At 41.7% G+C, this 12,484-nt stretch overlaps 1 protein-coding gene and 1 long non-coding RNA gene across 4 annotated transcripts in view; one reads left to right on the forward strand and one right to left on the reverse strand.

The window, feature by feature from the left end:
* LOC133276718 (uncharacterized) overlaps positions 1-12,484 on the reverse strand; it is a 175,349-nt gene that overhangs the window by 20,138 nt on the left and 142,727 nt on the right. The gene's annotated exons all lie outside the window — the stretch shown is intronic.
* The window catches only part of TBC1D30 (TBC1 domain family member 30), a 56,031-nt gene continuing 44,125 nt past the window's right edge, over positions 579-12,484 (forward strand). The window contains exons 1-2 of one of the 3 annotated variants that reach the window (XM_061467847.1): positions 579-1,251; positions 3,445-3,609. In XM_061467847.1, coding sequence (XP_061323831.1) covers positions 993-1,251; positions 3,445-3,609 — 424 coding nt within the window. In that variant the 5' untranslated portion in view covers positions 579-992. Of the gene's footprint in view, positions 1,252-1,366; positions 1,385-3,444; positions 3,610-12,484 lie in introns of those variants that run through there. The other 2 variants (XM_061467846.1, XM_061467851.1) reach the window with 2 other exon arrangements.

Here is a 12,484-nt window from a genome sequence, read left to right on the forward strand (position 1 = left end):
GTGGCCCCGCCCCCCGGGAAGCCGTTGCCATGGAAGCGGGGGGGTCCCCGGTCCCTCTCTCCGCTCTCCCTCAGCTGCTCCGGGAGGGATGTTCTTAGCTGTAAAACACTGTTTTAGTGCAGAATTCCTGACTTTAATTAGCCGAGGCCGCAGAGCTGGCCCCAGCGGTCTGGCCCCGCCTGGCTGCCATGCCCTTCGTGTGTCCCAGACAATTCTCGGCTTGCAGGGAAATGTTTCATCAGCGCTGAGGAGGAACAGAAAGCAGAAGCAGACAAGGGGCATGGTGGGGGCGCGGGCAGCGCTGGGCTCTGCAGACGCCGTGAGGCCGGGAGCAGGAGCGGTGCTGCCGTGATGCTGGCGGGCGGTGCGTTGGGGGGTAGGCCGGGGGAGGGAGCTGAGCGGCGTTACCGTGGGCTCAGCGCCGCGCACAGGCTGCGGGGCACAGCAAGGTGTGGCGGAGACACAGCTCCCCCAGGCAGCCAACCCGTACGAACCCCACCGTCAGTCCCGACGCCCATGTTGTGTTACGGTGACTTCGCACAACTGCAGCCGTACGTTACTGAAGCTACGTTAACAGAACCAGGCCGCCACTCGGGGCTGCCCCGCGCACCGGCGACGGAGCAAGAGCGGGACAGCCGGCAGGACTAGGGTGGCCTTTGCGGCAGCCGCGTCGAGGCCCGTGCCCGGCGGCGACCGGCGTGCAGACCCACCGCCGTGAGGAGAGGCACCACCGCCCGCCCCGCTCCGCCCCTCAGCAGGTGCAACACCTCCTCCCGCGCCCGCCGCCGGCCGCTACCACACTGCGCCGTACGCAGGGAGGGAGTCGAGCTGAGAGCGGCGCTCTTGCCCGCACGGGAGAGTCCTGTCGGCCGGGGCTCTCCCGCTCTTCCCGCCGCCCGCCCTCCCTCCCGCATCCCGCTGTGGAACGGGCCCAGCCGAACCCGGAACTCGGCGCTGCCGGCGGTGGCGCCGCGCTGTGGGGGTTGCGGAAGATGGAGGCGGGTGAGTCCGGCCCGGGCGGCAGGGCGGGCAGCAGCGCTGACAGCCTGGCCGAGGAGGAAGAGGAGGATGAGGACGAGGAAGGTGCTGGCAGCGGTCGGTCCAGCCGCACCTCGTCGCTGGTGAGCGGACTGCTCACCGAGCTGTACAGCGCCGCCGAGGCGGCCGCACCCTCTTCGGGCAGCGTCCGCTCCAGCGTCCTGCAGGAGCTGCAGCAGCGGCCGAGCCAGGTCAAGTACCTGCGGCTGAAAGGTACAGCCTGCCCCCGCTCTGCCCGGGCTGACAGCTGCCTCTCTTACCCCGCTTCCTTCCTCTGCCTGCAAGCGAGTCCTGGGTATAGTCCTCTCTTTCCTGCCTCCGTGTCTATGCACACGTGTGTCTGTCTGTATGTATCCTCCTTTACTTGTTATAGTAGCCTTTATGTATGGCAATGTCTCCTAGTGCACAGTTAGCTGGTATCTCCTTCAAACCAAGACTTCGTGTGCTGTGCCCTCCCTCCTTCATTTTAGCCGCCACAGGAGCAAAAATGGAGTCACTCCAAGAATGGAGTTTCTGTGTCATTGTATGTCGTTTGTGCTTCTGTAAGTTCAGTGCTGTTACTCACAGTAATGAGTCAATGGCCAGTTTCCTTTTCCCTTTTCTTTTCCTTCCACACATCCTCTGTCATAAGAGGTAGTTGCTTTTTCAAGTCCTTTATTTCTTGTAGACCTAAACTAAACCTGGCAATTGTAAAACATTTATACGTTTACAATACCTGTAAATGTTATTTATAGGTGTGGCTTCCAGGAAAGAAAAATAAGTGTAATAAAACCATGTAGATGCAATAGTCAGCTGACTAAAATCTAAATGAAAAGAATTCATCAAAGAATTCTTATGAAAGCAAAGTAGTCACAACACCACACGTTTGTGAAAGAATGATCTTGCAATCCCAAGTCGATCTGATGAGGAGAGCTGCACAAAGGCCTCTTTTCTCCTGGTGTTAAATCTTTCTTGGTTTTGATTAGGGGGAAAGAAAAAGGCAAGAGGTGAATAAAGACTTGTACAACAACTTTCTGCTTCCGTGTTTGGCTTCTCAGTGGAGGTGATACGCCATCTGATATTGCAGGATGTAGCTCGAGTTGTTCATCGTGTCCTGTGACAATCTGGGACGCCACAGGAAATTTGCTTGTTCAGGGATCATATTTTGTAATTTGCCACAGTTAATTGTTTTTACAGGGACAGCTCAATAACAGGAGAGCGAAAGAACAAAATTCAGCTCACTATTTCCTACAAGTCAGTTGGAATAAAACTTGATATTTTTTTCCCTCTCAAAATCTATGGATGTGGTTTTAAATCACCTTTGCCCAGTGTGATTGGGAGTTCTATCTGAGCAGCAGGTGCTGAAACAGGGTAGTGCCTATGAAGTACAGGACTGTTTTGCCTTGCAGTCATGCCTTGTTCTTCGCTATTCCATGATTGATTGAGCCTGATTTGTCCTTTTCTTTAAGCTTTCCAGATTTATTAAAGGGGTTTTGCTGTACAAGCGGAACTGTTTACTATCCCACTAATAGTATTTTTTCTGGGTGCATAAATATTTTTCTTATTGGATGAGATTACCAAAGTATGGATTTTTTTATTGATTATTCTTCCAGCATCAGGAGGGGCATGGTTGGATTGAAAGTGATAGGATTTGAATGCTTAGCCACAGGGAGCAGACAGCTGTTCAGATGCACCCAGCTATTACATAGAAGAGCTGAAGAGATCTGAATGTGATAGGCAAGACCCAAGCTTTTCCTGGTGGGGGGTCCCTTTGAAGACAGAGCTGAGGACTTAAAAAAAATAATGGACTTAAGACATTTCCCCAGCAACTCTGTTTTGTCCTGGACCTGCAGCTCACGACATGGGGACAGCAGGAATATTAGAAGTGAGCCCAGACATGTCTGTGAACTAAGGGAGTGTGGTGGCAGAGTGACTGACTGGGGAAATAGTTGAGGCCGTAACTGACACCACTTGGTTTGCATTTTAGTGGAGTTTCCCACTTGGAGTTCATCCTGCAGTTACATTTCTAGCTTTTCGGGCACCTTCTTGAGCGCCTTCCCTTGTCCGTTACTATTTGCTTGTTCCCCATGTATATTTTCCCCAGGCACCTTCTGGAAGGTACTGTATTTAAAGCTTACCCCCTGGTGGCACTGCTGTAGGTATATTATGGCTACATCTGTCACAGTGTTTCTAATTTATAACAGTATAATTATTAAGATTCATACACTGTGCTGCCAGTTAAGGTGCTGTAGTTTAAAATTAAAGACTTTGGCTCAGATCTGTAAAATATGTTTAGTTTGGAATTATTGTAGTCTGTAGCAAGTTTGTGTAAGTAAATGTCCATGGAACAAGTCCCTTTGCATGCCAACTACAGGAAAGTTAATATTTTGGCCTGTAACTGAAGTTATTTTCTCTGCTTATTGGCAGATGTTGACGAATTAACAACTATAAAACGAGAACTGAACTACAGAATTTCTGTTCAGTCGGCAAGGCTGCTTTGTCTTCTGAAGCAGAAAGACAGGCTTGTACATCAAGTCCAGAAGAACTGTGATATCGTCACGGCTTGTTTACAGGCAGTTTCGCAGAAGCGATGTAAGTACTTTCTCTGTATGTGTATACTAGTGTAAGTAATTTATTTCATTAACCTGGGCAGTATTTCAGTTAAGCCCTTGCACTTGATTTAAAGTTGAGAGGCCAGGCTATGCAATTCCTTAGATACAGCCGGCTTCCAGTGATGTCAGTGACACCTGGGAACAGGCAAACTTCAACTAGCTCAACTAGGGGTGCTGCTGTGGCCTCAGCTTGTGTATTGGTGTGGCACCCTTACTGTAGGTTGTCTGCCAGGCTTTTTTCATCTTTAATTCACAGAAAGCCCAAGCTGAATTTTTTGGTGTGCATGTTGTGTTTGACTGTGTGCTTTCATATGGTTATAAGGGAGGTGCTAGGAGGGAATTCTTACTGGAAACTGTACAGAGCATATGCAATTGTCTTCCTAGAGCATTGTTAGTAGTGTGTAACTCCTTTTAATTGAGTTGATTCAAGATAACAAGTATTAGTAAAATCTTCTCCTTTCAAACCTCTTTATCAGCACCTGTGTTTTGGGAGTTTCAGAGGGGGTGCATAGGAAAGAAGAGAAATGTTACTCATTAATTGTTTAACCTTTTCTTTCAGTACAGTGAAACCTTTTTATTTGACTTGGCAAAGTGCTTTTGTTAGTTCTGCCAAAGTGAAACTGCATGTAATGTTGTATGTAAAAATAAATAGAACTTATACCTTTAGAAAGGACATGAAAGTAACCTAATGTTCCCTGTCTTGTTCTTTCATTAACATGCAGCGTGACAGGTACAGAAATATTCAGGTACTGTAAATAAAGCATGGTCTTTTCACAAAAATGATTGTAGGAGTTTTGAGGTGCATGTAAATATATAATAAAAGAATCTCACTGTAGTGGCATGTGCTAATGTAGTTTAGTGAAGGGTTTGTCTATTACTGTGAAACTTAATTTTAAAGCCTTTAAAAGTGTTCCTTTGTTTTAGTTAAACTTGTCATGAAAGTTCTTGCCTGCCGTGCACTGTGTAGACATATTTCTTCTTCTCACTTACATTTTTTTTCCTTCTCAACATCAGCTTGAGTCCTCAGTGCCATTAACACTTAAGCCTACATTGTAGTCCTCTTTTAAACGAGTCTACTTGAACTTTGCTTGCGTTTAAGTATTTAGAGGATTTGAGTAGAAATTCTGGATTTCTGAGCATCCTAACCTCGTTTGTTAGGTAAAAAACTATTGACTGAAAGGGATATAGGATTTCATCCTAAATATGAATGTGTTTCCACAAATTTCAGGTACTGTTTTACACACACGTTAATGGGGCATTTTGTTTAAAATGTGCTAATAACAACTGAGATAATTGAAGTTTTAAAGAAATGCAATTTATTGCTTAATAGCCATGCATGTGCATGCAGGTTTTTGAAGACCATGTGTAGGTATGTATTATAGAATCATAGAGTAGTTAGGGTTACAAAGGACTTTAAGATCATGTAGTTCGAACCCCCCTGCCGTGGGCAGTGACACCACACATATATTACGTTTCTTTAAGTGACGTATTTTTATTATTAATACAGCATATTTACCCGGTGTTAATTTTAATCTTACATTAATCTGGATTTTCAGAAATATATCCACTATATCAAAAACTTGGTTATTTCTTGCAGTTTCTACAGAGGGTGCTAGAAATGGGTGCACAGGAGAAGGTGATTGCTTAGGGTAGCTTGAGAAGTAGAGCTGCTGAGTATGTAGTGAAATCCTAAAGTCTCAGCGGAACTGTTATGCTAATAGTGGAAAGATGTGTTTTCTCCTCTGTTAACAATAAAAAAGAACAGGCAATATGATGGAACATTAAAAAATGCACCCTCCCCCTTTGCCCAAAAATGTAAGAGAGTGTTTCTGCTCACTAAAGCCCTTGGAAATTAGAATTTCTGTAGGCTATCCTCTCATTTTTAAGTATTCAAAACATTAATATTAATTTATAGTTTTCTCATTGTTCCAGGTTTTTCTGATGAAAGCATATACTTGCAATATAATGTTAATGCCCATAAAGCTTTATTACATGCTTTCATGTACAGCATTAACATTATGATATCCTTTTAACTAAGTATAGAAAAATTGTTAAAATATTTTTCTTTTTGAAGTATGTTTTGTTTTGTTTTTTTTTTTAGTGGTAAATTAAAATTTCATGGAGTTACATTATCATTCTAATGTTTCAAAATACAAGTGATTCTTCACCTGATATTATATATATATATATATATATATATATAGTTCTGTGGTATGTTTATACTCTTGTCACATGGGGAGTTCATTTTCCTTGCATGTAGTGAAATCTCTATGTAGGGGTAGCATTCTAGTTTTAAATTAACCTTCAGTTTGCATTCAGATGTTTGGATGCTATTTTTAAGCAATCTCTGTAGACCAATTGCAAGCAAATACTGTTTCAGGAAAAGATAGAAATTGTCTTGATGTTTAACTCTGGCTTTGTCAGATTCTTTTTGAATACTGCGTGACATATTCACTGTTAGTGGTAACTTCAGTTAGTTAGGAAAGTACAGGGCTCATAAATTCCCTTACTTTCTGGTAAAGTGTGTATTATGCTGCTTTAGTCTGCTTCTAAAGGGGGAAAAGCAGGTACTGTTTAAAAAACTATGCTTAAAACTGTTTTCTGTATCTGAAAGTTCAGTTTCTGCAGGTTTTGCAGACCACAGAGGGAGCCATCCACTAATCAGTATTTAGCCTGTGCTGGTTCTTGGTCTCTGCTCAGTGCACAGAGGAGTGGCCCCCAGGCAGTTTTGGAAGCCCATGGCTGGCTTGTATGTCAGGGCTGCTGATGTCCACCACAGCCCCTGCAGCATCTGAACTCTTGAATGGGTAGAGTAAATGTGGAGGAGCAAACAGTTGCAAAGAATAACTGAATCACTTTTTTTCTCATTAGGCTGTTAACCCTTATCCCTAGGAGGTGATGTATATTTTGCATACAAATAGGTATTGCCATAGAAAACAAAATTCACTGCAGGGTGAAATGCATTTTGGTCAGAAGCATGAATGGCTGTGGCTCTGCTGCGGGAGGATAAATTGTTCTGCTGGGTACATGCTAAAAGCAGTATACTGTGCTGTACATTGTAAGGTGATCGACCAGTTTCACTTTAGTAACACTTTTAAATATAAAGTACTCCAGTGAAGAAAAGCGGTAAGAGAGAAATCACAGTGTTGGCCTGATGGCAAATATGGTTTCTAGGCACACATTTCTCTTACCCTTTTGATTTTGACTTATTTATAGTAACAAGATGCAGACTTGTTCTGTAGCATTGTGAGCTATTTCAAATCTATCCTAGAAAAGAGAGTGCTTTATGTGCTTAATTATATCGTTTCAGAAGAGCAGAATTCAGTAAAAAGTAAGGTCTTGCAGCTATCATCTAAAGAATATGCAAAAGGCATCTCATTCTTTTCTCTCTTCCTGTATTTTATATGGTGACAGCTTGCTTATGTTACTAAAAATATTTTGACTGTTCAAATTGAAAACTAGAAGTTCCTTGAATCATGAGTTTTGATTGCCCGTCATTTTAATAATAAATTAAAAAAGGCATGTATTATCTATAAACTATTTCTAAGTAAAATAATCCAGCTCAATTGTAACTCAGTCTGGCTAGAGGCAAACAGGAGTGCTTAGATCTGATTCAGTATAAAATAAGATAAAGTTATATTAACAGAAAGTTTGTAATATTCTCTTGTATTCTTAGTGGAAAAATAATTTTAGTAGAAAATCGCACGGAGATCATTAATTTGGTGCTATGTAGCTGTGGTGCTATGTACCTGTAATGGTACATAGCAATGTACATGGTCATGGGTCTTGTGCTGTGTTCAGAGACACTCTCAGTATTCTCTTTCAGAAGAATAGAGAAACTACGATTCTTGCTTAGGAACTACAATTAAATGCAAGTATTATTTTGCTATTTCAGCATTGCGTCCTGCATAGAATTCTCAAAGATGATAATAAACGTTAGCTTTCTAGTTTTCCTTTCTTCTCCTGGTTCATTTAATGCAGGGCCAGTAGAGGGAGACAGACTTGTATTTCGTGCAGAGAGAGAGGTGTATCTGATTTCATAGGCGGATGGCTATCATATCACTTCCTTAAACGTGAAAGGAAGTGCTTTACAAATGTGGTCAGGCAATAATTGGATGAAAAGATTTCAGGCTGTCAAGTGTTGCTTGCAAAGAAAGTATTAGGTACCATGTGTGAGGTAGTTAAAAAATGGTGATAAATGGCTTCTTTTTAACTAAGATCCTTAATTCCTACATGGTCGTGGAGGTTGTTTAGAAGCTTTTGACAGTGAGCTGAAGCTAAGCATTTTAGCTGCAGTCCAACTGGAGACATTCAGAGTTTTATGTATATTCTTATTAGCAGTACCTGTGATCTGAGTGAATCTTAACTGGATAGAGAGCCAGCACAAGCTGGCATCATTTGGGCATGGTTTAGTACTCTGTCTGTTCCTCGGGGATGGACAGAATTTCCTGGTAGATCGAGCAATGAAGCATACTCAACTTCTGAGAACATGTTTCTGTCCCTGTGGCATCAACTCTTCTCTCAGGATGTGGAACTCACTCGAAGGAAACTGGGAAAACTTTGCCTAGTGTTTTAATTGTGTGAGTTGGTTAGGAGAGGACTGGGCAAGATGACCATCATCAGGTGTCTCTGGATAAGTGCAACTTAGATATGAAAAATACTTGCATGTCTAGATTAAGCTTCTGTTTTGTCTCTCTTAGCTCCATCCCTCTGAAGTTTGTATCCTGTCCCATCTTCCATTTCTTCCCTTTTTTGAACCCTTTATTAAATTTATTTACTTGATCCCAGTGTGTAAATACTGGATTTCTCAGCCCTGTTTCATTTTCCCCTCACTACATCTTGTCTACCATGCCAAGTCTACCCCTGTCTCAGGCAGACTACGTCTCTGAATTTTCTTCACATTGTTCTTGGTCTCTTTCATGTGTTGTTCCCTGTTTTTTTCCTGCCTGCATTAAGTATCTACTCGCCTGTTTTTCTCCATCCTCCTTCTTCCCTCAACACTTGTTATAAAACCAAGGCAGACATTCACAAATTTTAGTTTATAAGGTGAAAGTTTGATTAAGTGTGTAAGAACAGTTTTAATACAATATACTATGGACCATTAACACAGCTAATACTGATTGAACTTGATTTCATAAGGTTCTTGGAGGAAAGGAAAACTTTTCATGAGAATAATCAACCATTGGAGTAATCTCCTTGGGGAAGTGGTGAACACTATTAAGGTTCAGCTGGACTGGGTGCTGAACCATCTTGTGTAGACCGTTCTTTTGCTAGGAAAGGCTGAACCAGATAGTCCTTGAATTTCCTTCCAACCTGGTAATATGTGGTTGTCAGTCTGGGTCAGATGCCTTGTAACATGGGACAAACACTTGTAATAATTCATGCAGGTCAAATTATGTATGTGGCTTACGTGTCTCAGTAACTTCCCAGTAGTTTGATCTACTCTTGGAGTTGTATAAATGTGGAACATCTCAATCTGGAACATCTTTAATCTGGAACATCTCAATTACTCTGGCTTACTTTTTCTTTATTTATGAACAATTGAGTTACTTTAATCTGGAACATCTCGATTGCTCTGGCTTACTTTCTCTTTATTTATGAACAACTGAGTTACCCTGCGACTCCGCTCCTGTGGCAATTCTGCTACTTCACCCCATCTCCGTTGGTTTAAATTAGGGGCCAAATTTTACATTTGTATTTGCTTTTCATGTTCCTCACTTTAACATCTGAAATATGTTTCAGAGGAGGATGTCGGTATTGAAAATAAAAGGTATTAATGTCTGCAATTTCCAATATTGCATTTGCAACTGAGAGAGGCTATCACGTACTTGCTCTTTTCATCTCCAACTCTAATTTAGATTTCCAAGTGGATGTGAAACGGGTCATTCATTTAGAAAACCATGTCTCATTTTCAAGGTGTTAGTCTAATACATTTTAAATTTAACTGAGGAGCTTTGATGTTTAAAGCCAGATCAATCTGTTTCAGTAACTTTTTATAGCGATAACTATTAAATTGATCTACCAAAAGTACATTCCTCCTTTGATGTGGTTAAAATCGGAGGTTTACTTATCTGATTTTGTGTGAGTCATCCTCAAATGACTCAATTGGCTGCATATTTCAGTTCAGTAGCTTTCCTTTTGCCTCATCTGTATTTGTGTGCTTGGTTACATTACTAGTTTCTACCCTCTGTGGGTGCTAATGAATTTGATCCTTTAAATTGATGCTGTGGCTTTTTGAAATGCATACTTAAGAAATGTTGCTTGTGGCTACTATTTGTTTTTCCTAACTGATTTTTTGTAATGTAGTCCTACCTGATCTTTTGTCCTTGAAGCCTTTTTGTGGGGAAGGGGAAATGGCATGAAATTGAACCATGAGCTTGAACATGTGGTGGTCAGCTTGTTTGTTTAAACTGATGCCAAAGGTAGACTGAGTTTTATTTACAGTCAATTGCCTACTTGTGTAAATAAATACAATATTGATACTGATTTTTTTTTTTTTTTTAGTTATGCTGCAGAGTGTGAAGGCTTTCTCTGTTATTTATGACTCAAGATGTAGAGATGGGCTGAGGACTAGTGAGCAAGGATTTTGTAATCCACTCTGTCCGGTGGTGGTTTGCAAGGATTGAAGTAATGGGAGAGTTAGAAAAGGAGAGAACCTGTGTTTAGGAATGCCAGACTTGGCTCAGTGAGTATGGTAGTGGTGTGCTTGGTCCATAAGCTGCATCGGGCCATATAGCAGCAGTTCTGATCAGGATGGTGAAGTTCACCTGCCAGTCCCTTGGATATGGGCTCTGCTGAAGGAAAGTGACTGAGATGCAAGTGAGATCTTAACTGACTTGTTCATTGTTAACCAGCATTGTTAATAAATTGTGTGAAGCTTAAAAATATTACTGGAGAACCCTTCAAAAGAGCCATCTATAGTGGTGGATATATAATGAAATGCAGTTTGATTATCCTAGTTCATTCAGCTTCAGCCAGCCAAGATTCTGGGAAATCTGAAAGCTTATTCCATTGCAAACAGGAGCCATTCTGAGCCTGGGCAGAGAAGGATTACTTTCCTTTTAACACTAGGTTTGGAGGAGAAACAGTTATGTGAACAGCATAATTTGTTGCTGTGCACCAGGCTGTGAAGAAATTCTTCAATTAGTAGATGTGTGTCATGTTTAGTATTTCTTAATGTTAATTAAATTGTGTATTCTGGAGATCTGTCAGTGAGTCTGGGAAAAAGAAAAGTGAATGTTAGGAAACGTAATACCAGCTGTGTGGAACAGAGAACAAGAAGCTGATGCTTTGCAAGGGCAATGATTCTTGTTTTTTAACACCATTTGAAGTTTACTATCATAGTATTTTATGCAGTTTTGGAAATTACCCACATGAAAAATACCATTTCTGCATTAAAGGCTGACAACTAATCACTAACTGAATAATCCTGGGGAGTTTTTAGGTAGTGCATTGCATGGTTACTTGATGAGAATATGATCTTGGAAGTAGTCTTTGAGTGGCACAGCCAGGATGCTGAGACTTGGGGAAGCAGTGTGAGGGGAAGTAGTTTAACAGAGCAGGAAGTCAATAAAATTCTGGTACAGGGCTGTGCTGCTCCATTGTCTCTTATGGGATATTCCTTTAAAGAGCCATCAACTAAGTTCCCAGATTCAAAGTGTAATTGCGCTGCTAATGGGGTGTGCATGGATTTTGAGGGAATGATTTTTGACATCTTTGATCACTTGATGAGCAGTAGTATTGTTAAACCCTATGAGAGACCACCCCCTCATTGTCTTCAGCCAGCTCTTCAGGATGACCTGTGCTAGCCCCAGAAAGCTGGCTGGTGTGTGAGTCTATGGAAGCCCTTGGCTGGCTAGCTCAAAATCTTCAGCTGATGCCATCTTCTCTTGCTGATATTCTCTACTATAAGCACAAAGCTGTAATATAAATTCGAAATTGGCAAACTGTCCAATCATTTCCTTACGAACTTAGCAATTTGTGTGATTGTGCAGATTTGGTGTCCCTCAGGGCTACTTTGGGGCTAATTTCAGTTTCTTGACTCCCAAGATCAAGTAAAATTTCTTTCCTGTTTTGGTGTTAAAAAAAAAAGAAAAAAAGTGCTAAGATTTTTTCTTTTTTTTTCCCCTAGAAAGAAAGGGGCTGGATTTGCTGTCCGATTTGGTCATATCTCCACTGAAAAGTTCCTGTGGTCTGTGCCACTGCAGAATATCAAATTCAAAGGATGGCAAGAGCTAGTGCTTAATGCTGAGCAGATCCTGGAATCCTCACTTTGAGGGAAATTCTGCTTTAAAGGGTACAGCCACTAAAATATCTTGTTCCAGCGTGAAATGCAACACCCACTCACTAGGAAGTCAGTTGCTTATGAAGCAGAAATTCTAAAAGCTTGCATTTTAAACTAAAATGCTTTGTTCAGATTGTGACACCTCACCCTCTTTCATTTCATATTACATAACGAGCCATTTTCAAGTAAGATGTTAAAACGTTTAATCCCAAAAAGAGGCAAAATTATGCTTTTGGTGTTTGGAAATATGTTTTCATCAAAGATAAGATTCTGCTGTGAAGAACTTTGCTTTCCACAAGCTGGTATTTTATGGCAGAGCTTTCCGTTAAAGTGGTTCCAACTAACTTCGTGACTGAGATCTTCCTGGTGACATGCAACCAGCCATCCTGCAGCTTGCTTCCTGGCTGCTCAATGCTGAGATGGCCAGGCTGATTTAGGGAGCTGAGGAGCCAACATACGTTCCTAAGCCATATTTAAGCTGTATATTTTTCCTTCTGCATCATTAGGAATTATATGAATCTTTACTTTTCAGTGTCACATACCTCATACTTTGCTTCTTGTCTCTAACTCT

Source organism: Pezoporus flaviventris, unplaced genomic scaffold (assembly GCF_033815535.1).
Source record: "Pezoporus flaviventris isolate CSIRO_AGI_PZ_B2104156 unplaced genomic scaffold, CSIRO_AGI_Pfla_v1 ptg000045l, whole genome shotgun sequence".
NCBI classification, from domain to species: domain Eukaryota; kingdom Metazoa; phylum Chordata; class Aves; order Psittaciformes; family Psittacidae; genus Pezoporus; species Pezoporus flaviventris.